At 46.4% G+C, this 26495-nt stretch overlaps 1 protein-coding gene across 4 annotated transcripts in view; it reads right to left on the reverse strand.

Moving 5' to 3' along the window:
- The window catches only part of PITPNC1 (phosphatidylinositol transfer protein cytoplasmic 1), a 243799-nt gene that overhangs the window by 44951 nt on the left and 172353 nt on the right, over window positions 1-26495 (reverse strand). For all 4 annotated transcript variants that reach the window (XM_027625150.2, XM_027625152.2, XM_035724538.1 and 1 more), the window contains exon 6: window positions 2618-2713. In XM_027625150.2, the coding sequence (XP_027480951.1) occupies window positions 2618-2713 (96 nt within the window). The remainder of the gene's footprint in view (window positions 1-2617; window positions 2714-26495) is intronic.

The raw sequence follows: 26495 nt of genomic DNA on the forward strand, positions 1-26495 counted from the left end.
TCTACGCTCTAGATTCATTTCTACTTGCTTTGGATATCTCGCTGGCATCACAAAATCTATCCATCTTTCTCAGAAATCCACTCCACTTCTCACCCCTGTCTATCTGTTGGCCAAGCCATTAAACCTTAAGGTCATCCTGTCACCTGCTTTTCTCTCATCTTCATATCCCGTCCATGACCAATCCCTGTCAATTCTATCTTCAAAATATACCTCAAAACCATCTGTTCCCAGCCCTCCAGTTCAAGCCACCACATAATGTGAAAAACCAATACTGTAGATAACTCCAATGACCTCAGTGATTTCCTGACTTCCACTCTGCTTCTTTCCAGTCCCTTCTCCACCCAGAGCAATCTTTTACAAGCACAAATCAGATCATATGACGCACAGCTTTTAATTTCGGCAAAGGCATTCCACTGCACTTGAATAAGATCGAAGAGTCTTAACATGGCCCCAACCTCCTTTGTGCCATTCGTCCTTTCGTTTCTGCTGCTGCTGCCATGTTGATCTTCTTTTGATTCCTCAAGTGCGTCACACGTGGGATGCCACACATGCTATTACCTTCACCTGGAGCACTATGCCCCAGCTCTTTTCATCCTGCGGGTCTCGGTATGTCATTGCTTCTAGAACATCTTTCCTGATCCCATCCTCTTAAATTCGGTTTCCCCATCATGGTCTCTTTCCCTATCATGCATGCTTCCTTATGGCACTGGTGACTTTTGAGTCCATCTGTACTCAGATGATTCTCTATTGTTGGCTCCCCTCCCAGATTGGAAGGATCCTGAGGGAAGAAGGGACTCCCAGCGGCTCTTCTGCTCATTGCTGTGTTGCCATCTTAATATTGTATGTGACACTCACTGAGGACTCAGTAAATATTTGTTGGATGAATGATTATTCACCTTTGAAAAGAACACTTGAAAAGAACACTTTATGACCAAGAAAAATGAATGACTATGAAGAATGAAGTAAGAGCTCCTTGCTTGTCTGTGTAAATGAAAAGAAGGTTTCCAGGGCTGGTTCTTGGGAGCACAAAGCACAAGGAGATGAATCAGGCATCAGCTGAGTAGAAATGAGACTTGTTGATTCTGTCATTAGTATTCCATATTTATCCTAAGACTTTCCACCCAATCTGGAAGGAACTCCCTGAGTCCCAGGCGGGATCACGCCAAAGCAATCTAAGAGGAAGCACTGAAATTAGTTCAGTTTTCTTCCTGGAAGGCCTGAGCTCCCAAAGAGGTCAGGATGCTCAGGGAGGACAGCAGCCCCCACCCAGGCCGAAGGAGCCGAGAAAGTGATGGGGAGCAGCTTCACCTGATGCATGATGCTCTGATGTACCATCAGAGCCCTGTTAAGTATCAGCGGACTTGCTATGGAACCACAGAAGTATCTCCTCCATAGAATGAGACAAGGGGAGGCCAAGTTTCTCCTTCTCTTCTGCAGGCTCAGTTATGCAGAGAGCATTTCACTGGGTTTTTCTGAAAATTCATGAGTGCGGTTGGCTGCGGAGCGGAGTGTAAACGGATGACGTTAAAAGGCTCAGCCTTTGAGTCAAACCGAGAGTAATTCACATCAGCCTCTCCCAGTCTTTTGAAGACGGGACAGCAGCTGCAGAGCACACGCCTGCAAGTAAGCAGCTAAGCATTTGCTAAGCCCAGGTTAGAATCCCAAAATCTGGAAGGGGGGTAAAAAAAGTCTGAACCACATCGGGAGCCCAGTTGGTAGAACAGTGGAATTCATTTTCAACAGGTTTATTTATTATGTCTTAAATCAGCCTTAATGAATCTGGGAGAAGAGTGTCAAGGTCCATCCATGTGTTATGGCTCAAGGACGAGACTGGGGCCCCGAGTCCAAACATATTGTGATTGGCTGCCCTATTGCTAAACAACTGTCATTGTGGGGCAGGGATGTCATTTACAAGGGGGTTGCCCACATTCGCCGGCAGCCCTTAGTAACATACTAACGGGATATTGGTGCTGACTTGCACCAACAGTAAAATAAGAAGGTTGGACTGAGGCACACCATGGATCCCGGTAGGGTGGAAGGGACAGAAAAAGATATGCTCTTCAATTTATTCTCAGTCAAGAATGAGAGGGGAAAAAAAAAAAAAAAAGGAGAAACCCTCTCGAAGGCACTTCCTGTTTTGAGAGAAAGGTTCTGTGTCAAGATGAGCTGTTGGAGTTCCAATATCCACTCAGAGGACGGAGCGAGCATCTTCTTTGTGTTACACATAAAGATACACATAAAACCCAGCCCCGGCCCTCACGGAGCATGCAGATGGGGAGGCAGGTCACGCAGGTCCCGGCAAAACAGGAAGTCAGAGATGGCTGCGGTTTGTCAGAGGCCGGTATGTTGGATGGTTCAGCCTGCTGAATGTTTTGCTGTCCAGAAGGATGGCAGAGCGGGGGAGACAGGAAATCTAAATGGAAATGGAGTGGCAGCCAGGGCCTGGAGGAGTAGGAACTTAACTGTGAGACTCGCATTAAATAATCTGGCAAGATGTGAGATCAAATTGAATCAACACCGAGATGGATGACAGTCTCCCAGGTTAGGACTTACTTCATAAATATTTGTTGAACGAATGAGTGAATCTCTTCCATCTGTCACCCCATTTACTGCTTACCTCAGATTCTTTGTAGTAACGTTCTGGAATCTCATCGCAGGCGATATCAATAAAGCAAACTTCTCTCTCTAGGTCTTTGGCTTCATTGTCAAAAATCTGAAAGAGCAGAGCAACATATCAAAGGTTAGCGATGTGAGTATCCTCAAGGTGCCCACGGTTGGCACGACTGTGCCCCGCAGAGCATCTTCACATGGCTCAGTGCTCCTGGCTGGTGCTTTCCGCCTGCCTCAGAATGTGCAAGAATCATGAAAGGCTTTGATTCATCGCTTACGTTTTGTCACATCAGAGGCAGGTGTAGCATCAATCACTGCTTGGTGAGGGGTAGAAGGAAAAGTGGTCTGTTTTTAGAAGTCCAAGAGCGAAGAAATGAATCTCTTCCAAAAGTCCCTTCCAAAAATGAGGTCTGCTGATTTTTGGCAGTTCATCTGAACAGGGGGAGTGAAGAGGCTACAAAGGGTCTGGCTAGAGAGGAGACAACAAGCAGTAATGGAGCCCAAGATTTATGGAAGAGAGATGTAGGTTGTTGCTTTTTTTTTCATTAAAATTTTTATATATGTTTTACTTCACAAACAACACATGCTCATTGCAGAAAACACAGATAAACAGAAAGAAAATAAAGATTGTCCACAATCTCATTATGCAGGACTAAACACATGTATTACTCTTGATCATTTAAGAGCACGATTTCCTTGGAACATGCAGGAGTAAGAAGGTAGAGCTTGGGGAGAAACTGAGGTAGCCCCCTGCCGATCTATTCTAGGTTCCACTGGCCCCAGGATGTCCATCACTTGCAAAGAAATATGGAAGACAGCTACATACACACATATATATATATACATAAATTTTGGTGGAAAGATTAAGTTCCTCTAGTTTTTCCCATTGCCATTTTTCTGATATAAAGGGATGATCTTCCCAGCCCTCCTGAAGGGTGGTAAACAGATTACGTTTGCAAAACCACTTCATCCTTGGAAGACGTCTTAGCTGTATCCCCACCTCATTGTTTGGCTAACTCCTGCAGGGGAATCAACCATGAACACTAATTAAATCTGATTCTTCGGTAGAGAATGAAATATTTTGGAAGAACAGGATGGTTGATGCCTAAGAACATTGTCTTGACACAAATTCGGTGCCTGTTAATAACACGATCTCCCACAGGACAGCACGTGTAGGGCCCTTTACAACGCCACGCTCTCCCTGGTTTGATTCTCGAAACTACTAGTCCTTTCCAAATACTTTCTGAATAATATTTGTGCTGGTATTTATGCTCCAGGTCTGATGTTTGCTCTGTTGCCTATTTTCTTCTCAAATGGTCAGAGACTGGACTCTTCAGACTTGTCCAAGGAGACTGACTGCCCAGTCTGCCCTGAGTTCGCCACTGTGTTTTCCTTAAAAAGAGAGAAGGACGGGTTCTCGGATCAGCTCTGGCTCCTTCCACTGCCACTTGAAGTCAAGTGCTTGGGGACATTCCTAGAGTGTTTAGGAAGGACAGGTGGATAGCTCTGAAATGAAACAGAGAGACTGTGGGGAAACGAGTTCAAGTTTGAGTGGAGAAATAAATTGTAAAATGAAATACTGAGTCTCAGGTTGTTTATGAGAGTCTCTCTCTCCCCCTTGGTCTCCTCCACCTCTCCCCCTTTCTCCTTTCCCCTCCCCCGCCCCCTCTACTCAAGTCTCTTTTAAGTGTGTGCCAAGAGAAGAAAGACACGTGCCTCATTAAGAAAACAAAACAAAATGGAACACCTCAAAGGGAAATGAGCTTCAAGAGAGTAAATTACAAAAGAAGTTAGAGAGATTTGACATTTACTGGTGGTAAAATTTATGGGACTGCAAGAAGGGGAAATAAACAGGGGCTGAGGGAGTTACTGACAGATTGTGTGGCTTTTCCTAATTTAATTCAAACATTTTTGATCACCTATTATACTGGTTATCATATTATTGCCTCTCAGCTGCAAAGTAACCCATTAGTCTCTGCTCGGAGCTAATGGACTGGACCCTGGAAGCACTGCTTTACAGCAAGCAGGACTTGAAGCCATTTACTGGTGGGACCCTGCAGGAAGAAGGAGGTTTCTCTTCCTGGTTTTGGACCTTCTCCTGCTGCAGAGTCCGTCAGTGGGGACACTGTGTGGTGCTCTGTCTCAGCTGCATGCCCAGAGTGCACGGTGGCCTGGTGACCTTGCAGCTCTGGCCTTCATCATGGCCTTCCACATGTACCACCATGGGCTCGAGGGTTCACAGTGGTCGTGGCACTCTGACTCTACACACCTGCCCAAAAGTCTCATCTCACCAGCGCCCAGTGGGCTGTTTGCCACTGCCTAGCAACTGTGGACCAGCTCTGGTCCAGGAAACCCAGCCAACTTCTCCACCAACCAGTGGACTGTGACCACAACTTATCCAGTGAAGTCTCAGCCCCAGCCACGGACAGGGGCCCCTTCCAAGTTTGTTCTTCCTTGTGTCTTCTCCCTCAGCCTTAGGTATCCTTTGGAGTTCTCTATACATCTATACAGTTACTCCTATCAAAGTTGAGTAATTCCTTATATTGCACTCCGCCCTCTTCAAATTATTGTGTGCTTTATGCCTCCCGATCAGGCCCTGATGCAGAATGAAGTATTTGCTACAAAGAAATAACAGACTATAGAAGCCAGGGAGGGGAGGCATTTCTGTTGAGTCAACAAGTACATCGTCATCAGAACACTGACCGAAAAGAAAGCTGAGAAAATTCTCATTTTTCAGATGAGAAAACCAAGGCTCAAAGACGTAAAGAGCTTTGCCTGAGGTCACACGACAGTCAGTAGAGAAATTCAGATTCAGGGCAAGTCTCCAGCCTTCACAACTAGGCTCCTCCTGTGACAAAAAACTGCCTCTTGGCACCCAACCGGGAAGATAAATATCAGTCAGAAGTGCTTCCTGCTTCTTTCCAGAAAGACGAAACTGGAATCTGGTTCTCTTCCTGCTACTAATAAAATGTATGATCTGAGTCGCTGAGTTGGGGAACTTCCCCCAAATTGGGAACTTTTCTGCCTTGTTGAATAGCCGAAATAATAGGAGTAGAATGTATGTAGGTCCCCTTCAGTTCGGATTCTGGTCTCCTTCGTTAACATGATACCTCCTTTGCACTGAAGATGAACTACCAAGTACCTCCGCCTCACCCATTTCAGGGCGGGGCTCCCAGCACTTGAACAAAGCCACAAAAAAATCACTTTGAGGCTTGAGACTGAAAACTCTCTTCAGGCTTGAGATTATAAAGAGTTCTAATTTTCAATAAATCATTAATCTCCCAACGGTTAGAGATTTTTGGGAGATGCTCGTAGGTGCTCATTAACTGCCTACTGAATTAATGGATGGTATTAGCTTTTACTTTCCAAAGAGGAATCTATGGCAGGAATATTCTTACTAATTGATCTTAGTTTCCTTTTATGAGTGGGGGTTCTATTTCCTTGGTTGTGAGCACCCTCACTTTCCATTATTCTCCCATCCAAGTACTAACCAGGCCCGAACTTTCCGTCATTCTCAAAAGAGGGCTCAACAGAGAGTGAAAACTTCACAGTATTGGCTGACAGGGCCTATACTGGTAATCAGGTGAGCTGAATTTGAATTGGATTATCTCCCCTGTGTGACCCTGGGCAAGAACCCTGCACCTCCTCCTTGGGGTCTCCATATTGTCACCTGAAAATAAAAGGCTTCGTCTAGATGGATGGGTACCAGGAAGTTGTGAAACATCCTGGAATTGTACCCAAAATTTGGGGACGTGTATTTTTCTAGAGCAAGGGAGCAATAATTTTCTGGAGCAATCACTTTCATATGATTATCCAAGAGATCTGTGGTGCCAATGAGGCTGTGACTGAGAGACCCAGGTGACCACTACAATTCTTTCCAGTTAAAATGTCTATGACGTTGAGTGACCTTTGGGTCATGTTAGCAGCCTGTGTCTTGCTCTTTGGCTTGTTCCTTCTCTGCCCCTTCCCTCTACAGCCAGCTGATGTGGGTGGTGCACAGAGGGCTGCAGCAGAGAAACGGAACAGGGGTGGTGGTCATGATGTAGCATAATCAGAGGCCATACCCGGGGTAAAACAGTCTAATTTTCATGCTCAGTGTAAGGGCATGATCCAGAATTAAGCCAACACCGTTGTGGTCAGAGGCTTAGTCAGGCCCCAGAGGAAAATAGCAAGAGTTCATTCATTTGGGCTTCCCCAGTAGCAATGGCAGGAGCTGGCAGAATTCTGGTCAAACCACTGGCTCTTTGAGCTGGAATACGAGATCTGCTGAGATAGCTTTATGATGAGGTGCATCTTGTTGATACGTCAAGCCAAAGCTCCACCAGGACTGCATCTGACACAGGTGCTATGCACCTTGGTGGTCTTGGGAACTTCTTGGGCAGAAGCTGTTCCCTTCTGAGGTGGGAGTTGGGTTTGGGAGTTAATCTTGGTACTTTCCCTAGATCCCCTATAATAATGTTCCCATCTTTGGGACATGCCCACCCTCGGATCATCTGCAGTGATTTCAGTGCCAATCTGGTTGACTCTCCTGACCTCCCCCCACCCCCAACAGGCTATGAGCACTCAATAAACAAACTCCTTTTGATATGAACTGAGCAATACTACAATCAGAAGGCAATCTCCTGAGTGAATATTATCTTATAGATTCAAACTAAAAAGAGAGTAATCTTCCCATTTTTGTAAAGCATTATGAACACTAAGTACGAAGCACCTTTAAAATCTTAATATACTTTGACCTAGCAAGCTTAAGCTTTGAGAATTTATCTTAAGAATCTTAAATAAAGGAAAAGCTTTATGCACAAAGATTTTCATCCTGACATTATTATAATAGCAAGAAAAGAAAACCAGAGAGAGAAAGGAAACAAACAGTTTAAATATCCCACTATGGGAGAAGAGCTATGTAAAGTACAATAAACCCATCTGATGAACTATTGTAGAGTAGCCATTAACAACTCCATTCTTAAAAATGATTCTCCCAGGAGAGTATACGTGGAGGTGGGTGGGATGGAGAAAGGGAGATACCCCATATATTTTTTAAGATTTTATTTTTAAGTAATCGCTACAACCAACATGGGGCTCAAACTTAGAAACCCAAGATCAAGAGTCACACATGCTCTACCAACTGAGCCAGCCAGGAGCCCTGAGATACCCCATATTTAACATGAGTCATGTGGTCATAACTCAGAAGGGAAAGGTACATTGATAAATATGGAATGTGTTTTAACAATGCTCTAGATTTCTTCCTTGAACAGGGATGTCTTTCTCAACTATGAAATCTCTCTTGTTACAGTCCAGTGAGGGACAGCACTGGGTACAGTGGCTTTTCAGAAATCCACAGTTCTGGGAATCATGGATTCTGCATCCCTTTTCTCTATCATGGTTACTTTTGTGGTTTAAGATTCAAGCTTATTTATTTGTTTGTTTATTTATTTTTAAAGATTTTATTTATTTCACAGAGAGATAGTGAGAGAGGGAACACAAGCAGGGGGAGTGGGAGAGGGAGAAGCAGGCTTCCCGCCGAGCAGGGAGCCCGATGCGGGGCTCGATCCCAGGACCCTGGGATCATGACCTGAGCCAAAGGCAGACGCTGAACAACTAAGCCACTCAGGCGCCCCTATTTATTTATTTTTAAAGTAGGCTCCGTGCCTAAAGTGGGGCTTGAACTCAGGATCCTGAGATCAAGAGCTTCAGGCTCTACTGACTGAGCCAGCCAGGCACCCCTAAGATTCAAGTTTAGATTAGAACTATCTGTACTTTCAGCACAATTTTTCTGTAAACCTGAAACTGCTCTAAAAAATAAAGTCCATTTTTTTTTTAATTGAAGGGTTAAAAAAGATCCAAGCTTAGTAGCTATGCTTATTTATCTTCCCGCCATCTGCCCAAGCTACCAAGGATACAAGGTAGGGGTGGGTGATTAGTAGGGATTGAGAAAAATCTACCAGTCATCCTGCTTTATGCTTCAGATATGATTAAAGGGCAAAGAATCCCAGCGAAGCCACTGTTCTCCTCTAACTTCATTTTGCTGCACTTAGGAGGTCTCAGGGGAAGCAACTGACCAAGGCATACCAATAAAGAACAGGTTCAACAAGAAGGAAACTTGGAAGCACACTGACTGTTTTAACAATGTTTTCATTTTAATGCTCTACATTTGCAAAGTGGCCACCGGTTTGGTGGAGGGCAGGCGATAACAGTTGCTGGGTTAACACATTAGGTATATAGGGTTGATAGATTATTATCTATCAGCAGCATACCTGGTGGGCGGAGACCGAAATGCACTAATGGCTGGGATGAAAAAATTGTCCAAGTTATTGACAAGGCAAACCATCATTTCGTTACCCCATCTATACCGGTTTTCTCACCAAGAACATTTTCACACCTACACAGTTCAATGGTGACTATTTTTTTTTTTTAAGTTATGATGATGAAGGAGATTTTTTTTTTAAAGATTTTATTTATTTATTTGACAGAGAGAGAGAGAGCGAGAGCAGGAACACAAGCAGGGGGAGTGGGAGAGGGAGAAGCAGGCTTCCCGCAGAGCAGGGAGCCCGATGCGGGACTCGATTCCAGGACCCTGGGATCATGACCTGAGCCGAAGGCAGATGCTTACTGAGACACCCAGGCGCCCAATGGTGACTATTTCATAAGTATGTTCCAACCCAAGAGCATGCAACTTGTCTTCCAATTGCCATTAAGACAGAGATTTAAAAAAAAAAAAAAAAAAAAAGGATGGTCTTCTTTGGTCTTTCATAAACATTTCTCCGCCTCCCACTCCCCCACCTAGAATACAGAGTTGGGTAACTTATTTGTTCTGTAGGCGCAGTTAAAGACAGCTGTCTGAAAGGAAGAAGAAACTAGACATGAAGCAGTAAAAAAAATCAGCAAACATTTATGAACTGCCTACTATGTGTTCAACACTATGACTTCAAACTTCATTCCCAGTTTGAGTACAAGGGGGCTTATGATTATGGACAGAAGACTAGACTGAATGCACAACTGAATCAGCAACACCATACAAAATGTAATCTATATGTACTAAAAGGAATGCTTCAGACAAGAGCATTCCAGCCCAAATTCAGCAAGGAGGAAACTCAGCAATGGCCCATAGTAGTCTAGGCCCAGGATCATTATTTAACCAGAAGGGGTGATTCAAAATATTGGCCATTTGGTGTTGTGTGGAAAGGAGCCCTACCATGTGCCTGCATAGTGTGGTCCTGAGACACCAGAGCCTGGAGTATAACTTACGGCTGCTGGGTTTTCTGTCTGGGGGGGCCCCACAGAACTGTCTGCCTGTGCTGTGGGTGCAGGCGTAAGGGATGGTACCAGACCCACTCCTGACTTGACCTTGGTTTTGGAGCCGAATTAGAGCCCCATCTGGTAATATGACAGGAGGTGAACTGCTTTGACTTAATCCTCTTTAAATGCTCCACTGGCCATTGGATTTAGGGGGTATTAAGGCTGAGTAAAGGAAACTCATCTGTCAGGGTTAGGCCAGTTTGTCTTAGCTGCTGGGTAAACTTCAGTGCTTCCCCAGAGAATGCTCCCTGGTGGACAGTATCATTAGGCTTTCAGTGCAGAATGGAAAACTGTTTTCCCAAAGCCAGTGAGAGTAGCAAAGCAAGCTGAAGGCCAAAGTTTCCACCCACAAGTGTCTGAGAAAATTCTCTCTTCGATGAGGGGGTAATGACACCTGCACAGAGCTACTGGAGGGGTGGAGAGGGGTGAAGGATGGGGCAGGGGGCGCTCCAAAGAACGCTTCTGTGAATTTCGGTGGAACGTTCTTGATGCGCTGTTTTGTTTTCCTGATATGGCCCCCTCTCCTGATTGCCAACTCCCTTACCTTCCAGTGTATTGGGTTTGAGTTTTAAGGGGCTCTAGACAGACAATGGGAAGAAGGGACTCCAGGGGAGTCTTCTCCTTAGAAAGCTGCTTTGGACCTCTGTTAAGTTTCCAGGTGTTCTAGTTACCCATCCTTACGGAGCGTATGAGGGTGGAGCAAAGCTCTCGTGGATGTGGGCTGGCACCATGAGAACACCTTCATGAAGAGAAAGGGTTCAGGGAGTGAGAGGTGAGAATGTAAACTGGGGAGAATATCGTCATGACCCAGCAAGCCTATAGCGTCCTAGAAGGGGGGCAGGGGGGACCTGGGTTAGGGGAGGGTAGGATGGGGCCAGGTACAGCTCTGGGGGGTGGCAGACAGCCTAGATCAGAGACGAAGAGGTGGTAGAGTAAGATGGCTTCCCTTGGCACCATCCATGGGTTTTCTGCACATTACCTACAGGTCTCTGGACGGTAACCAAGGGAAGCTGGCACGCACTTGAGGAAGGCCATGGCTCCCAAGATGGATGTAGAGCTTCTAACACTGTGAAGACCACTCCCACCTTGGCAGAGGGATAAGCATGCCAGTGGGGGTCCTTGGGAGGCCAGGAAGCATGAGTATAAAAGAACGCCCCATGGTGAGCCATCTTGAGGGAGCAGATTCCCAAAAAGTGGGGCATTCATGGTGTTAGCAACAAAAGCTTGCCTGTTTCTTACACGAGTCACTGAATAATGTTTCTCTACATTAGTTCAAATTAATTAAACTCCTAAACAGAACTCTCTGCCAAAAAGGCTTCCAAGATAGGTGCTTTGGGAAAGTTCAATGTAATGGTTATCCCCATTGTGAGCACATAGAAACAACTGGTAGGACTCCCAAATCACTCAATCTGGCCCCTTCATGGTTGAGCTAGCACAGAAGGCACACCACACCCTCCAGGATTTTTTTCTTAAAAAAAAAAAAAAAAAAAAGTTTCTCAGGAAGTAGATGTTTTTAATTAGAAGAATCAAGTACAAAGAAGAAATTAGCAACCACCCATAAAGGTTATACAAATCTTAATCCTCTCATCCTTCTAGTACAGGACAGACAACAATTTTTAAAAACGACCTTTAGACAAAATCTAGTGCCATACTGTCATTCACAAAAAATAAAGGCCAACTCCACACCTTAGTAAGATATGTTGATCCTTGTTTTTTATTTTAGACTCCCTGCCTCTGAAACCACCTTTTTCAAAAAGGTTTTTGGGGGCGTACAGGTCTATAAATTTTAACACAGGCATCTGGAACCACCACTACAACTGAAGTACAGAACAGCTTCATCAGCACAAAAAACTAATTTATAGACACACCCTCTGCATGCCCCAACCCCTGGCAACCACTGATTTGTTCTCCATCCCTACAGTTTTCTTTTTGTTTTTTTAAAAGATTTTATTTATTTGAGAGAGAGAGAGAATGAGAGAGAGAACATGAGAGGGGGGAGGGTCAGAGGGAGAAGCAGACTCCCTGCTGAGCAGGGAGACCAGGGCAGGACTCGATCCTGGGACTCCAGGATAATGACCTGAGCCGAAGGCAGTAGCTTAACCAACTGCGCCACCCAGGCACCCTCTTTTCTTTTTCAAAAAGATTTCATTTGTTTATTTGAGAGAGAAAGAGAGAGAGCGCGGGGGAGGGGCAGAGGGAGAGGGACAAGCAAGCAGACTCCTTGCTCAGCATGGAGTCCGATACAGGGCTCAATCTCAAGACCCTAAGATCAAGACCTGAGCTAAAATCAAGAGTTGTACGCTTAACTGACTGAGCCACCCAGGCACCCCTAAGTTTTTTTCTTTTTAAGAATGTCATACAGGGGTGCGCCTGGGTGGCTTGGTTGGTTAAATGTCTGCCTTCAGCCCTGGTCAGGATCCCAGGGTCCTGGGATTGAGCCCTGCGTTGGCTCCGTGCTCAGCAGGGACCCTGCTTCTCCCTCTCCCTTTGCCCCTCCCACCGGCTCATGCTCTGTGTTCCCTCTTTCTCAAGTAAATAAAATCTTTAGAATAAGAATTTCACACAGGGACGCCTGGGTGGCTCAGTCAGTTAAATGCCTGACTTTTGATTTCAGCTCTGGGCATGATCTCAGGGTCATCAGTTCAAGTCCCACACTGGGCTCCATACTGCGCAAGAAGCCTACTTTAAAAAAAAAAAAAAAGGGCGCCTGGGTGGCTCAGTTGGTTAAGCGACTGCCTTCGGCTCGGGTCATGATCCTGGAGTCCCTGGATCGAGTCCCGCACGGGCTCCCTGCTCAGCAGGGAGTCTGCTTCTCCCTCTAACCCTCCCCCCTCTCATGTGCTCTCTCTCTCTCAAATAAATAAAATCTTAAAAAAAAAAAAGTCATACAAATGGAATCATACAGATTTTAGCCCATTGAGACTGGCTCCTGTCATGCATAGAATGCCTTTGAGATTCATCCTGTTGTTGTGTAAATCAAAGTTCACTCCTTTTTCTTGCTAAGTACTATTCCATTGTGTGGATGTACCACAATCTGTTCATCCATGCCCCCATTTCTAGCCCAGGGCCATGATGAACCGAGCTGCTAAAAGCACTTGTGGCCAGGCTTTTGTGTGAAGACAAGTTTTCATTTCCCTAGGCTACACACCCAGAAGTGGGATTGCAGGGTGGTAGGGTGTGTATTGATTCTTCTTTATAAGCAGAGGTATCAATACTCCCGTAGTGGATTGAATAATGTCTCCCTCAAATTCACACCCACCAGGAACCCCAGGATGTGACCTTATTTGGAAATAGGGTCTGTGCAAATCTGATTAGTTAAGGACTGCTATGGACTGATATTTGTGATGCCCCAAAATTCCTATGTTGAAACCCAATGCCCAATGGGATGGTGTTAGGAGGTGGTGGGCTTTGGGGAGATTAGGTCTTGAGGGTGGAGCCCTTATGAATGGGATTAGCGCTCTGCAGAAAAGACCCCCACAGAACTCCCTAGACTTTTCCACCACATGAGGACACAGGAAGAAGTTGGCAGCCTGCAACTCAGAACCCAACAATGCTGGCACCCTGATCTTGGACCTCCTGCCTCCAGACTGTGAAATAAATTTCTGCCGTTTATAAACCTCCTAGTCCGTGAAACGAAAATCATCCTGGATTTAGGATGGCCCCTAAATCTCATGACCAGTGATGTCCTCTTGAGAAGAGGACACAGAGAGACACGCAAGTAGATCATATAAAGTCAGGCAGAGATTGGAGCGATGCTGTCACAAGCCAAGGGGTGCCTGGAGCCACTAGAAGCTGGAAGAAGCAAGGAAAGATTCTTTCCCAGAACCTCTGTAAGGAGCACAGTCCTGGCCAACACCTTGATTTTGGACTTCTGGCCTCCATAACTGTGAGGCATTACATTTCTGCTTTTTAAGCCACCCAGTTTGTGGTTAATTGGTTATGGCCACCCTAGGACACTAATCCAACTTTCCACTTTTTTCGGCGGGGGAGACCCCTTTCCTTTCTCAAAGTCAAGATGAAACTCCCTGGAGTCGACAAAGTTGGCTTCCCAAGAGGCCGCACTGTTCTGAACTTCCATGAATGAAAGCAAACAGGCCTTCTCTGTCCTGTTACTAAATGTGTGCAGTCAGAAGAAAGAGGTTAAAACATGAAAAGCCAACTTGAGCACATGAAGTGTGGGCTTCAGGCTGGTGATGAAGATTCTCCCCTAGACCCAACTTTCACCTGTGAGTTCTCTTTTTGACTAGGCCTCCCCCTTGGGTTCCGTCCTTGGCTGGCTTAGTCCATTTTTTAGCAAAAGTCCTGTTGAGGTCCATTTAGGGAGAACTCTCCTATTCTTTGCTATCACCCTGGCTTGCCTTCAGTAAGAATCCTGTCAAATCAGGGGTGTCTGGGTCGGGCTCAGTCGGCTAAGCAACCAGCTCTTCATTTCAGCTCTGGTCATGATCTCAGGGTCATGGGATGGAGCCCGAGTCAGGCTCCACACTCACTGGGGAGTCTGCTTGAGATTCTCTCTTTCCCTCTCCCTTTGCCCCTCCCCCTGCTTGCACTCTCTCTAAAAACTAAATTAAAAAAAAAAAAAAAAAAAAGTCCAGTCAAGTCAGCCAGAATCCCCTTCCATCCACTGACCCCCATCCTGCACCTTGGCCGTTGATCTCTGCGAGGTCTTCTTGTGCTCAGAGTTGAGCCCATCTCTCTTCCCGACGACAAACACCCATTGTATTAGTCCCCCTGAATGAGGCCAGCCTTACCATCTTTAACAAGTGCCATGGAGTAATTTTTTCTTTGACACTGGCCAGTGGAGGAGATTTCTCCTTTTTCCTTCTCCACCTCACCTCAAAGGTTGCAGACAATTCAACAGGGACAGAAACGCGATGACACCATACAGAAGAGACAAAGGCATTGCTCTTCCGTGAAGTTCAAAATAAAAAGCAGCTGGCAACCGCACCTGGGGAGTGAGGGCAACTGAGGAAAGGGTGCCTGGGCACGGGGCAGGGTGGAGATATAAGGGGGAAGAAGCCTAACAAAGTGGAAGTGATTTCACAGTGTGAGCCCTCTGAGGGAAAGGACACGTCTTTCTATTCCAGGATGTGTCTAGAAAGAGTTCTGGCACACGGGTGGAGGGTTGAGAACCATTTCGAGCCGTGACCTGAAGGCCAGCGCAGGGAGCAGGTGAACCCTGGCTCATTTGGGTGAGACGAAAAGGTAGGGAAGAAGGTTCAAGAGACAGTAATCAAAGTGACACAGTGACAGATGAGATAAAAGATTCTGATTGGAAAAACAGTGCTCTAATAAGGTGCTCCGGGCCATGGCAACTAATTAAGAAAAGGACAGGAAAGTACATTCAAGCAATGCAGAAAGGGTCACAAATGCTCCGACACAATTCATTTGCTAAAAAGGCTTCAGTAGCACAAAAACTGCTTCTAAGTTACGGTTCCCAGGGCAGCGGGAACAAGGCTCTTTTCATAAACTTGGGCTAATTTCGGCACAGAGCGGCCTCAATCCGAATTCTTCCTCTGGGCCACGGCCCCCTTCGGACACCCAGGCTGCCACGAGATCAGGCCCACGCCGTGCACACGGGCACGCGGGGACACGGGCCCCCAAGGCGCTGGATGGTTTCCCTGCAGGATGATCAATAATGCTTCCCAAAATAAGTCTCAGAAGCGGAGCTTAAAATAGTTGCAATTTCTCCCAGTTCCTTCTTATTTCAATTCACAGGGTGGTCTCCGGGAATGAGAGCCCGTGGTTTTCTCTGAAGCTGACGAATCGACATTTGGCCTGGAAGCCGTCCGGGGCTCGCTGTGGAGCCTGGGCCTTTGGGGTTTGCCACATCAAGGTGACTCTGATCCCCAGCCCCCCATCCTTCCCTAAACCTTTTTGGAGCCTCAGCAATGAATGCTCTGCACAAAGCGGCAGAGTTCTTGACAGAGAAAAATGACTAGTCCCTGCTTCTCCCTGAGAAGCTACTAGCTCGGCCTTGAGGGAGGGGACTCAGCGGTGGAGACAGATGGCGCGCTGAAGCCCGCGTGGTGGGGCAGCCACACCGGGGAGGCAGGAGGCCATGGGGAGAGCTGCAAGAAGGCTGTCAGCAGCTTCACTCCAGAAGCCACAGAGTTTCCGCCTCTTGTTCGCCACACAAGCGTCCTGAGGCACTTCGGGGCCTTGTGTCTCCTTCCAGCTCATTCCTGGCGTGCCTCTCTGTGCAAAACAATGTCATGGGCACGAGCCCCAAACCACTTCAGAATCATGATAGAGTGCATCTACTGTCAGAAAAAAACAAAATAAAGGAACATTTTGTAACAATTGTTACATTGGCCTGGTAGGTTGTGTTTTGTTCGGTTTTTCCCTTCTGTGGGATTGGTGCTAAACACCTCTCAAGGAAAAGTCGGGGAACTCTGCAAGGCCTCCTGGCTGAGCTCTGCAGACCCGCCCCAGGCAGCCAACTGGAAGGTTCCAGAAGGATCGCTCCAGGCATGGGTAAGACAGAGGTGGTCCAGCAGATGCGAGCGGGTTGCTTCCCAAGCTCTTCCCAAGGTGGTGCGTGATGAGGCCTGAAGCCCCCAAAGGGGCCTGTCGCTTCTGCGTGCCCCCAGTGGGCAGGGAGCGCTTCCCCCCTGCTCTGGCCTTGCGGCTCTGACAGGCCAGCTTGGGGGTCAACTTTGGACCGCCCGTCATGTCAGTCCTGTATTAGCAACCTTTTCTTTTCTCTTTTTTCCTTACCATAATACTTCTTTATTATGGGAAACTTATAGTTAGAGGGAGAAAATACAGCGCGGCAGTGACAAGCCCCGACGCCAGTGTCAGCAGATGTGTGTTTGCGAAGGGGCTCAGCTGCTTGGCTGGGTGACCTTGTGCATGGTATTGAGGATGGCTGGACCTCGTTTTTCTGATCTGTAAAGTAAGAGCAGTATCAGTTCTTCCCTCTTTGGGTAGCAGTGAGGCATCAGCGACAGAAAGCAGGCAAAGCTCGCTTGATTTTGACCTGGCCTTGGGAAGCACCCGGTTGGTGTCAGATGTCGGTAGAAGGGAGAAAAGCCACAAGGCCGGCAACTCAGTTTCAAAGTCTGAGTCGCATTTCATTATATTCCTGTAACATAAATGCACCTGTCTTCCCACGGTCAACTGTTTAAGACCACCCTCCCTTTTGTCCCCTTTTCCACATTGTTTATAATACTACAGTGAACACCTGTAATAAAATGTTAGTCTTTGTGTTTTTTTCCAACAATTTTTAAGATTTTATTTTTTAGTAACCTCCACACCCAGCGTGGGGCTCGAACCCACAACCCTGGGATCAAGAGTCGCATGCTCTGCGGAGCCAGCCAGGTACCCCAAAATGTTAATCTTTGATGGCCAATGACCTAACAAATCTCCTATATATCCCAGACACTTTTCCTGAATTCCAGACCTTTGGATACCAACTGACTACCAATCTCTGGCTTTACTCAAAATTAACAAAGGAAAAACATTCATCGTCCCCAGCCCTGCCTTCTAGGTTCTAGGGTTTGAGCCTGCTCTTCCTCTAGTGGTCCTTCAATCATCCAGAGTAGAAACCTGGGTATCATTCTAAGCTCTTATTTCTTTCTCATTCTTGCATCCGCTCAGGCACTAAGTTTTATTAATTCCACTGCTTCTGTATTTCACCAATCCATCTGCTTGACAGACCTTCTATTCTCTATTCACCTGGATGAATGCAGGACTTCTAACTTCTTTCTTCTCCTTTTCGTTCTTTTTTTTTTTTTTTAAATAAGCTCTATGCTCAATATGGGGCTCAAACTCACAACCCCGAGATCAAGTCGAATGCTCTACCAACTGAGCCAGCCGAGCACCCCAAACTTCCTTTTGAGATTCTGGTTTCCACAATCCATTCATCTGTTTGTCCATCCATCCATCCGTGCATCCATCCATCTATCATTCCATCTATCTGAAAGGGGGCAGAATATGCCAACCCAAAATATGCCACTTTGGCCTATTGATTATTTTGAATTAAAGTTACTTGAGAGACAGCTGGTTCAAGGAGGACACTGTGACCCTTCTTTAACTCCTAAAAGGAGACAAATTTCCCATGCGAAGGGTACCTTCCTTTTTTGAGGAGGGTAGATGGCATCCTTACCACCAGAAATAAGGACTTTAGAGCTGAGAGGCTGTATAAACAAACCTTGTTACTTCTTCACTAATTTACTGCTCCAAGCCCAAACCCCTTTATCTTGTCAATTCTTCACAAATTTAGGTCTCTTTGTCTACAAGGTACACAAGCTTCCTGGGCTGATCACTTCTTTGAGTCCCATATTTTTGTAGGGTTCCTCTGCATACAAAATTAACTTCTCTCTATTAATCTGGGTTCTGTCAATTAATTAGTCGGTCAAAGAACTCAGAACTCACAAGAAAGGAAAAATTTTCTGCCCCTACATATCTATCCATCCATCCACACGCTCACCATGTTTTCTTCCCAAGATGCTAGAATGGTTTCTTCATCACACTTCAGGGGTCAAAACGTCTGGAATTGATCTGACAAACTCCTCGAGGCCTCCATTCTGTCATCTGGACATGAGCACTGTGTCCTGCCCCCTCACTGAGCCATCAGAACCAGGTGAGAGAATGGATGTGAAGGTGCTTCTCAAGCTCCAACTGCTGCGCAAATATATGGAATTAGTATACCTGTGTCCACCTTTCACCTCACGCTCTGTGGACTGTCCTCTCATCATTGCCCCACCCATGCCTTACTCCCCACGAAGAGCATCAGGTTTTCTAATTCACCATTTCAATCTTCCACGCCCTGGCTCTTCCCCCTCACTGTGTCATGAAGGCTGCTCTTCCTTGTCCCACCTACCAGGCTCACAGCAGCTCATCTTTCAAGGTCACGGCCTCGGCCAAGCCTTTCTTTCACTAAAGCAACAATATGTATAGTGGACAATGAATTGATTTTGACGGGGGGTCGGGGGTGGGGTGGGGGGATGACACATTTGGTTATGGTTCAATTCTTGGGCTCCCAGAGAACCCAACCCATAGGTCCCTGATGGAATTCCCAGGGGAACATGACCTGGCAATCAGTAGTTTGTCTCAGCTGTTGCTACTTCTGTTAAATTAGAGGGTCATAAATCATTAACACTCAAGGAAACGTTGGACAATGATCTTTCAGCTCCAGGCCTTTGAAGTCTCTTCAACTGAAGTCAAGTCTAACAAGTGGCAACAGGCACATTGTGATTTTTGTTTTAAAAGCTACGTGTCCATCAAACTGGAGAACCCAGAGTACATGTCCCAGTTGTATTAGTTTGGAGAGCCGTCTGGCCGTGGGAGATGAAATCAACTTGACAGGTGACAGCAAAAGATTTTCAATTCACTGAACTCTGCAAATCTGGACTAGCAGCATCTCAGTGGCCCCGGTAAAAAGACTGCTGTTGTCTAGTTCCCACCACATGCCCCAGCACCAGGAGCACCTGTGGCCCCAGGGTAATGGGGCCTATGCCACACAACGGATGTTTCTCATTCACCCGTGCATCCCTCTGTCTTTTAATGTCTCATCCATAATCCAGCCTAATGTTGTGCTGTTACTGAGCTGAACTGTCGGACTAAAGCCCATCAACTCTGAGTTTTAACACTAGCATTTGCTAGCCGTTAGTTCATTCAGTTTGTTGTCTGCCAGCAGAGGACGTCTTGTTAGCCAAGAAGTAGTAGCAGATGTCAAAGTTTAGGAGAAAAATGGTAAGAGGAAAAGGAAAAACTGAGAAAAAGCCGTGAGACGTCCTTCTTTTGGCAAATGAGAAAAAAAAAATAGCTGCACCATTTAATTTTAGGGGCTGACTCCCTTGGATCAAAGAATAGTGAAGAGAGTCATGCCTCAGTACCAAGGACAGCAAGAGCCTGAGGGGCAACTTCAGCTCTCTGCACAGAACGGGCCCTTCCAGCGCGTTCCAAATAGCCCTTCCTGCTCTTTCATGTGCACACAAATCTGGGGAATCCTGCTAAAATGCAGGTTCTGGTTCAGTGGGCCTGGGATAGGACTCGAGATGCTAATAAGCACCCAGGTGATGCTGATGCTTTAGTTTCTATAAACATCTGAGATTTGGGGGCTTTACGTCGAGGCAGGGAGTATGGACTAAAGAAACTGCAGAGGAAAGTAGTGGCCGGAAGGAATTAGATCCTGGCAATGGAAGTCACTGTGAAATGTTCTGATGTGGGGTCTGCATGGTTCCCCTCAGGCAGCTCTACGGGAGGTGAGCTTAATGAGAGATTGTTCTAGAAAAGAGATAAGGATTTCCACTGGAGTGACAGTCGTTGGAATGGAGAAGAAAGAGATGGATGTAACAGGAGGTAAAACCATCCAAATGGAGTTTCCAAGCTCAGCAACTTACTTTGCCCTTTTTTCCCTAATCAACTCAGACCTACTTCTGCTCTGAATGAGCCTGTTAGGGATTCAGCAGGAGTCTGCACAAGCTAGAGGCCAGGTCAGAAGGAGTCCACTGTTGCCCCTGCCTTCGGGTTCTTCCCACTCTCTCTCAGGGTGACTTTCCAGAGCAGGCGGCCCTCATGCCTTCTCCAGCGCGGGACCAACACGTCAGCCTGAGCCTCGGCCGACACGCACCGCTCACGCCGCGGCCACAGCACCAGCTCTGCGATGAACCCAGCTTGGAAAATGGAAGGAGGCCAAAGTCTTCCCAAAGGCCAGAAGACAAAAGCACAGGGAAGCCATACACGCTGGGGAAAGGAGATTTTGAGAGTCCACAAAGACCCAATACAGCTACCATAGAATTCCTGCCAGAGATGCACAGTCTGAATCCAATCATGAGAACACAGTTAGGAAAACCCAAGAACGAGGGACATCCACAAAACACGGCCTATTCTTCTTTTCAAAATGTCAGTGTCACAAAAGACAAAGAAAGCTGAGATAAGTCCTCTGGACTCCAGGAGACCAAAGAAAATAGCAAATCTATGCATCGTGCGTGCCTGTGTTGAAACATGAACCATTGTTTTTCACTATAAAAGTCATTATTGGGACAATTGGCAAAATGTAAATATGACTCTATATCAGAAAACAGCACTGCATCAATGTTAAATTTCCAGAGTTTAATCATTGAATTATGGTTACATAAGGGAAAAGTCCTTGTCTTTTTTTTTTTTTTTTAAGATTTTATTTCTAAGTAATTTCTACACCTAATGTGGGGCTTGAACTCACAACCCGGAGATCAAGAGTCACTCTCTCCACTGACTGAGCCAGCCAGGCGCCCCTGGGAGAGTCCCTGTTCTTAAGACACACACACCGGGGCGCATGGGTGGCTCAGTCGGTTGGGAACCTGCCTTCAGATCAGGTCATGGCCCCGGGGTCCTGGGATCGAGCCCTGTATCTGGCTCCCTGCTCGGCGGGAAGCCTGCTTCTCCCTCTCCCACTCCCCCTGCTTGTGTTCCCTCTCTCGCTGTGTCTCTCTCTGTCAAATAAATAAATAAAATCTTTAAATATATATATATATATATGACACGCACACCTATGTATTTAAGGGTGAGGGGTCATGAGATCTGCAACTTACTCTCAAAGGGTTCTGGGGAAAAAAATAAAGTGTTAATATTTATGGAGAGAGAGAGAGAGAGAGAGACAAAGCAGATGTGGAAAAATGTTAACAACTGGCGAATCCAGAATGACTGTATTGTTGCAACTGCTCTGTAGGTTTGGAAAAGTTTTAAATAAAAAGTTGAAAAGAAGGTCACAAGAAATGGTTTGCTGGTTTGGAGAAAGCAGCCAGATGTCAGAGGCAACTTCTGACCAGGAAAACTATGCACATCGTTGAGTCTAGAGAGTTCAGGGGACCTCCTGCCCATCCAGGCCGGTCCGGCTCTGGGCAGTCAGGGCCGTGGGCCCTGAGATAGCGGGTGGGCAGCCCTCACGTTCTCTTGGAAAATGCTGCCGAGGCTCTGCCGCATCCTGGGGCTGACTATCTCTCCTGAAATCTCAGAAGGCTGCACCCTAAAGAGAGCTTGTTAGAAAAGTGCCGCCTTGCAAGAGGTCTCACCGGACCCTGTAACGACAAGCCACCATCCCAGGCGGTGGTCCCTCAGGCCTCCAACCACTGCCCATTTCTTCCTCAGAGCTCTGCAGGGCAAGAAGGAAGCAAACTGAATTTTTGCTCAAATGGTATTTCCTCCAACTCCACGTGGGAAAACGGGCCTTGCTGATCCTTCTTTTCCCTCCGCACCTGGGCCAGCCAAGGACAGCAGAGTGGGGCCGGCTGGAAGGATTAATCTCGAAGACCATTTTCACTTGTCAGACAGACGCAGGTTTGTTTCTCTGCTTATCTGGATACCTGAGGAGAACAATCTGAAGGAGGGTGGCTAAACAAGCATTCTCTTGTACCTTTCCTTCTCCCCCTCCCCCTTTCTTTCTCTCTTCCTTTTTATTATTATTTTTTAATGAAAAGGAAAAAAAAAAAAAAAAAAACCCCAACACTCTCCTGGCCCCGAGCCTAAAATCTCTTACTTGTGATGTTAATCTCCCCTCCCTGGCTCCAAGCCATTGCTGTTGGCTCCGTGCCTGTTTAATATCGCGGCTGCCGATAGCAGGTGGTGTCCGGGTTTCCTTTATGAGGCTTAGCTTTAAATCTGTTTCTGAGAGGGACACACAGTCTTCCAGGCAGAGGGTCCTCGTTCCATGCATGGTCATCCACGTGTGGGCCGCGGGGCCCCAGCCTGCATTTACAGGCTGCTTGGCCTGAAAGGGTGCTGCTCCTGGAGGGCTTTTTTGGAAAAGTCGATTTTCTGTGAGATGCTTCATTCTCGAAACAGCTCTTGGAAGACATTTGAGTTTGGGTTTGGGGTTAAAAAAAAAAAAAAATGCGTCTCTGGTCTTAATTTTTTTTTTTTAAGAGAAATGCCATGTTGGGTATTTGAAAAGAGTGTTTTCCCTCAAGGCTTGATACAGAAAATATTTTTGTCTCTTTACTCTCCTGTCTCATTTTTCTCAACCTCATTTTTCAGGACTTACGTAAGACTTGTTTACATACTGAAGACTTTTTCAACCAAACTCCTGAATAATTCTTTCATTTATCACCCATGGCCCATTGTTCCATGAATTCACAGAGAGCCAGTTTTTAGGGCAGAAAATCTCCCACCTCTTGACGCTTCCCACTGAGGGGCCCTCTGGCTTTGAGGCGGACTCAGGATTTGTTTCTTGGCAGCTGAGGTGGAATGTGGAAAGATCAAAGGACACAGAATCACAACACTGGGGACCTCAGTTTTGTCCATTATTAATTATGTGGCCTCGGGCAATTTATTTAAATATCTTTCAAGAGGAGTGCCCTCATCTATCAACTGAGCATAACAGTACCCACCTTAAGATGTTGTGAATGTTAGCTGAGATAATACATAACACGATGCTCTCATAACTTTCAGCGTTGGGTACTACCCTTGGGTGTTGGCACCTCACAGGAGCTCCATGAGCGCCTACTGAATCCATTTGATTTTTGGATAACTGCAGGTGGCCTTTGTCTGGCACTGATGGGAGTTTTCCCACATGATTTCAAGAGCTGTCTTCCTGCCCATTCCTTATTATTTTATTCTCCATTCTGGCTCCCAGGCGCAGCCCACAGCAAATACAAGGACTTCCTACTGTATTACCTTTACGTTCCCCTCACATCATTTAGGTAATCTCTACACCCAACGTGGGGCTCGAACTCACGACCCTGCTATCAAGAGCCGTGTGCTGTACCTACTAAGCCAGCCAGGCACCCCATCCACAGCGCTCACATCATTTAGAAGGATGACAGAAATGCATGAGCCATTAGTGCAATTTCTCCCAAGTAAAATCTTCATTAAGAAAAAGGTCAGGAGGCTTTCAGGGTGAATATACAAATCTGGGGAAAGTCACGCTAAAGCCGGGGAGGACTCTCCTGCATCAGGCGCAAGGTCATCCCCAGGCTAGGTGGCAGCCGCCAGTCGGCAGGCGGCATGTGTCCAAAGTCTTGCACAGACTATGGAAAATCCATAAACAGTTCAGGACAAAGACTTTTCAGTGCTGTCCTTCCCTCCACATGGTGAGATATGCTGAGTAGTTTTGGCTGTGGATATTTTGAGATGTCCTTTGGCACTTGATCTCAGCTGAGGAAGGCGCAGAGGGACTCAAAGGTAGGAAAAATAAACGAGTCAGACACTGGACTCTAGGAATACAGCTCTCGTTTCAACTTTGCTCCTGTCAAGGAGCCCTTAGGTTTATCATTAGCCCTGTTTTATTTTTAACTTATTTCCTTTGCCTTAGGGTCTCTGGGGCCAGTCTCTCTTTCCTGTCATGGTGTTTCCACCTAGATCCTTCTTTTCTCAGAATCTGATCATTTTCATCCCCTTTGGCATGTGCCACCAGCTTACCCTCCTTCTATCTCTGGGTATCTGATTTGAGGCGGACTCAAGATGACCCAGCTGTCCTTCACCCGTACTTGAATATGTATAAAAACTGAAGACACGTTTGGAATGCTATTTTCCTTACTATTCCAGTTGATCAACATGCTTTGTAAGGCACTCAACCTCTGAGAAAATTCCTACTAATAAAGAGTTTTTGAAAAAACGAGATCATAAAGGATATCATTACAACCACAATTCCTTTCAGGAAAATTTGCTGCCCTCTAAAACTTGGAAGAAGGAAAAAGCGTTTTTTTGTGGGGTTTTTTGACATTGCTTCTGTAACATGGGAGCGACTATTTCCCTTGCCTCGCTATGAAAATTTAAACCCTCAGCCAGGCTTTAAAAACTCAGGTAGCAGATTCCACATATGGTCTTATAATTCAATTTTTAGAGCCAAATATAGCATATTAGTTATAAGAGAGCTTATGCTCCAAGGCCAAACTGACCTAGAATCAAGTCCCAGGGCTGATGCTTGCTAGCTCGGATCATGTGCAGACTGCTCTCTCTCACTAAGACTCAGTTCTTAGCTGTAGAATGGGGATAATAATAGTTGTGAGCATTTAGTAAGATCATGGCTATAAATAGGCTAGCAGGATGAGCTCATGCTCAGTAACGATATCCAATATCCGTATGACTGGCACCACTATTACTTCTCTACTCTTGAAGAAGCTACTCCCTAGCAGGGGCCAGCTGGTTTACCCTCTACCCTTGTGCCTCTCTTTCCCTGACAAGCGGGGCACAGGAGAGCCTGCTTGCTCCTCCTGCACTTTGCAAAAGGGCCATTAGATGGGGCCCTACCTTCATCACCCAAGTCAGCAAGTAGCTCAGATTCTGGACTTTGGAACCTGGGGAAAAGGTGTGAGAGAACTATTGAATTCTGTGATTACTGCTCAGATTGAACAAATGAACCCACGGGCTCCGGTTAAGAGGTGGCTCAAGGCCTACAATGCAGCAAAGCCCGCAGCCCCCGTGGTTTGGCACCGAATGGGAGAAGCTGGATCGCCGGCATGAAGGAGCGGAGGTGGGCTCCCTTGGAACATAGAGCTCAGCAGTGAAGAGACCGCATGTGTGGAATCATTAATCAATCCATTTCTAGAAAAGGATTATAAAGACTCCTTGGGAGTCAATTCCTAGAGGTTAGTGGTCATTGATAGAGTGACTGGCACTCCTCTTGCCAGACTCATGCTGTCTAGCCACAACGCCTCACTGCCAAAGGGTGTTACTTACACACCACCGATCTGGAAAACCTTGGCCCCTCAATTCACTGAACGAGGTCCAAGGAACCATGCTCAAGGTTCTGTTTTTACTCCGACTCATGCCCACAACTTGGGATTTCAGTGTCTAGGTTGGCAATCCATCCAATTCCAGAGCCTAATTCCCTTTCTGCTCCTCCTCTAAAGACCTTCCCTTCTAGTCTCCTTCCTTGCCCACTTTCTTCCAAGCCCCGACCCTGGTCTTGCATCTCCTGGAAATTATTCCACTTATGAAATCTGAGAATCTAGTTGCTTTTTCTTCAGCCTCAACCTCCATTCCCCCACTCTCACTCCCAGACACCTTCACTTTGACCTTGCCTGAGCTCTCCAATCCCCAAGAGCTTCCAATGGACTCCAGGTTCATTAGGACCTTCACTTGCTCCCTCCATTTTTCCATACCCTGCTGAACCCACCCTGAAAGCAAATCCTGAATCAATTCAACCATTTCCTCTGTTCCTCCATGCAGGCTGCAAAGCACAGCTGGGAAAATGACACAATTACTTAAGGCTGGTGGCGCTAAGTCATTCAAAATTTCTCAAATCACCAGACTGCCAAATCTTTCAAGACATCCTCTTACTCTTCTGGAGTTGGTTCCCTCATCATTTCCCATATAGGTTGTCTTGAACTTTCATCAACCTCCTTAAGCCATTTTTTCTCTGTCCTTCCTTTTCAGTAGACAACCGTTCTTCTCACATTCCTGGAAAGAGGCCAGCAGGTATGAGGCCACCGACTCTCTGCCCCTCTCTCCTCTCTCTGTAGAGGTAACCCTGCCCTCTGGCCTTTCCCCCTCTCTCGTTTCCTCTGGCTTCTGGGAGCACGCTTTCTCTTCGACTTCCAAAATCTCACTCACCTGCTGGCTCCTTCCACACAGTGTTTCGCAGGCCAGGGTGAATTGACATTTTATCAGTTGATGAGCCCACATTTGTGTTTTGTATTCCATGCCTTTCCCTGGGCCCACTTATT

This window comes from Zalophus californianus, chromosome 16 (assembly GCF_009762305.2).
Source record: "Zalophus californianus isolate mZalCal1 chromosome 16, mZalCal1.pri.v2, whole genome shotgun sequence".
NCBI lineage: Eukaryota > Metazoa > Chordata > Mammalia > Carnivora > Otariidae > Zalophus > Zalophus californianus.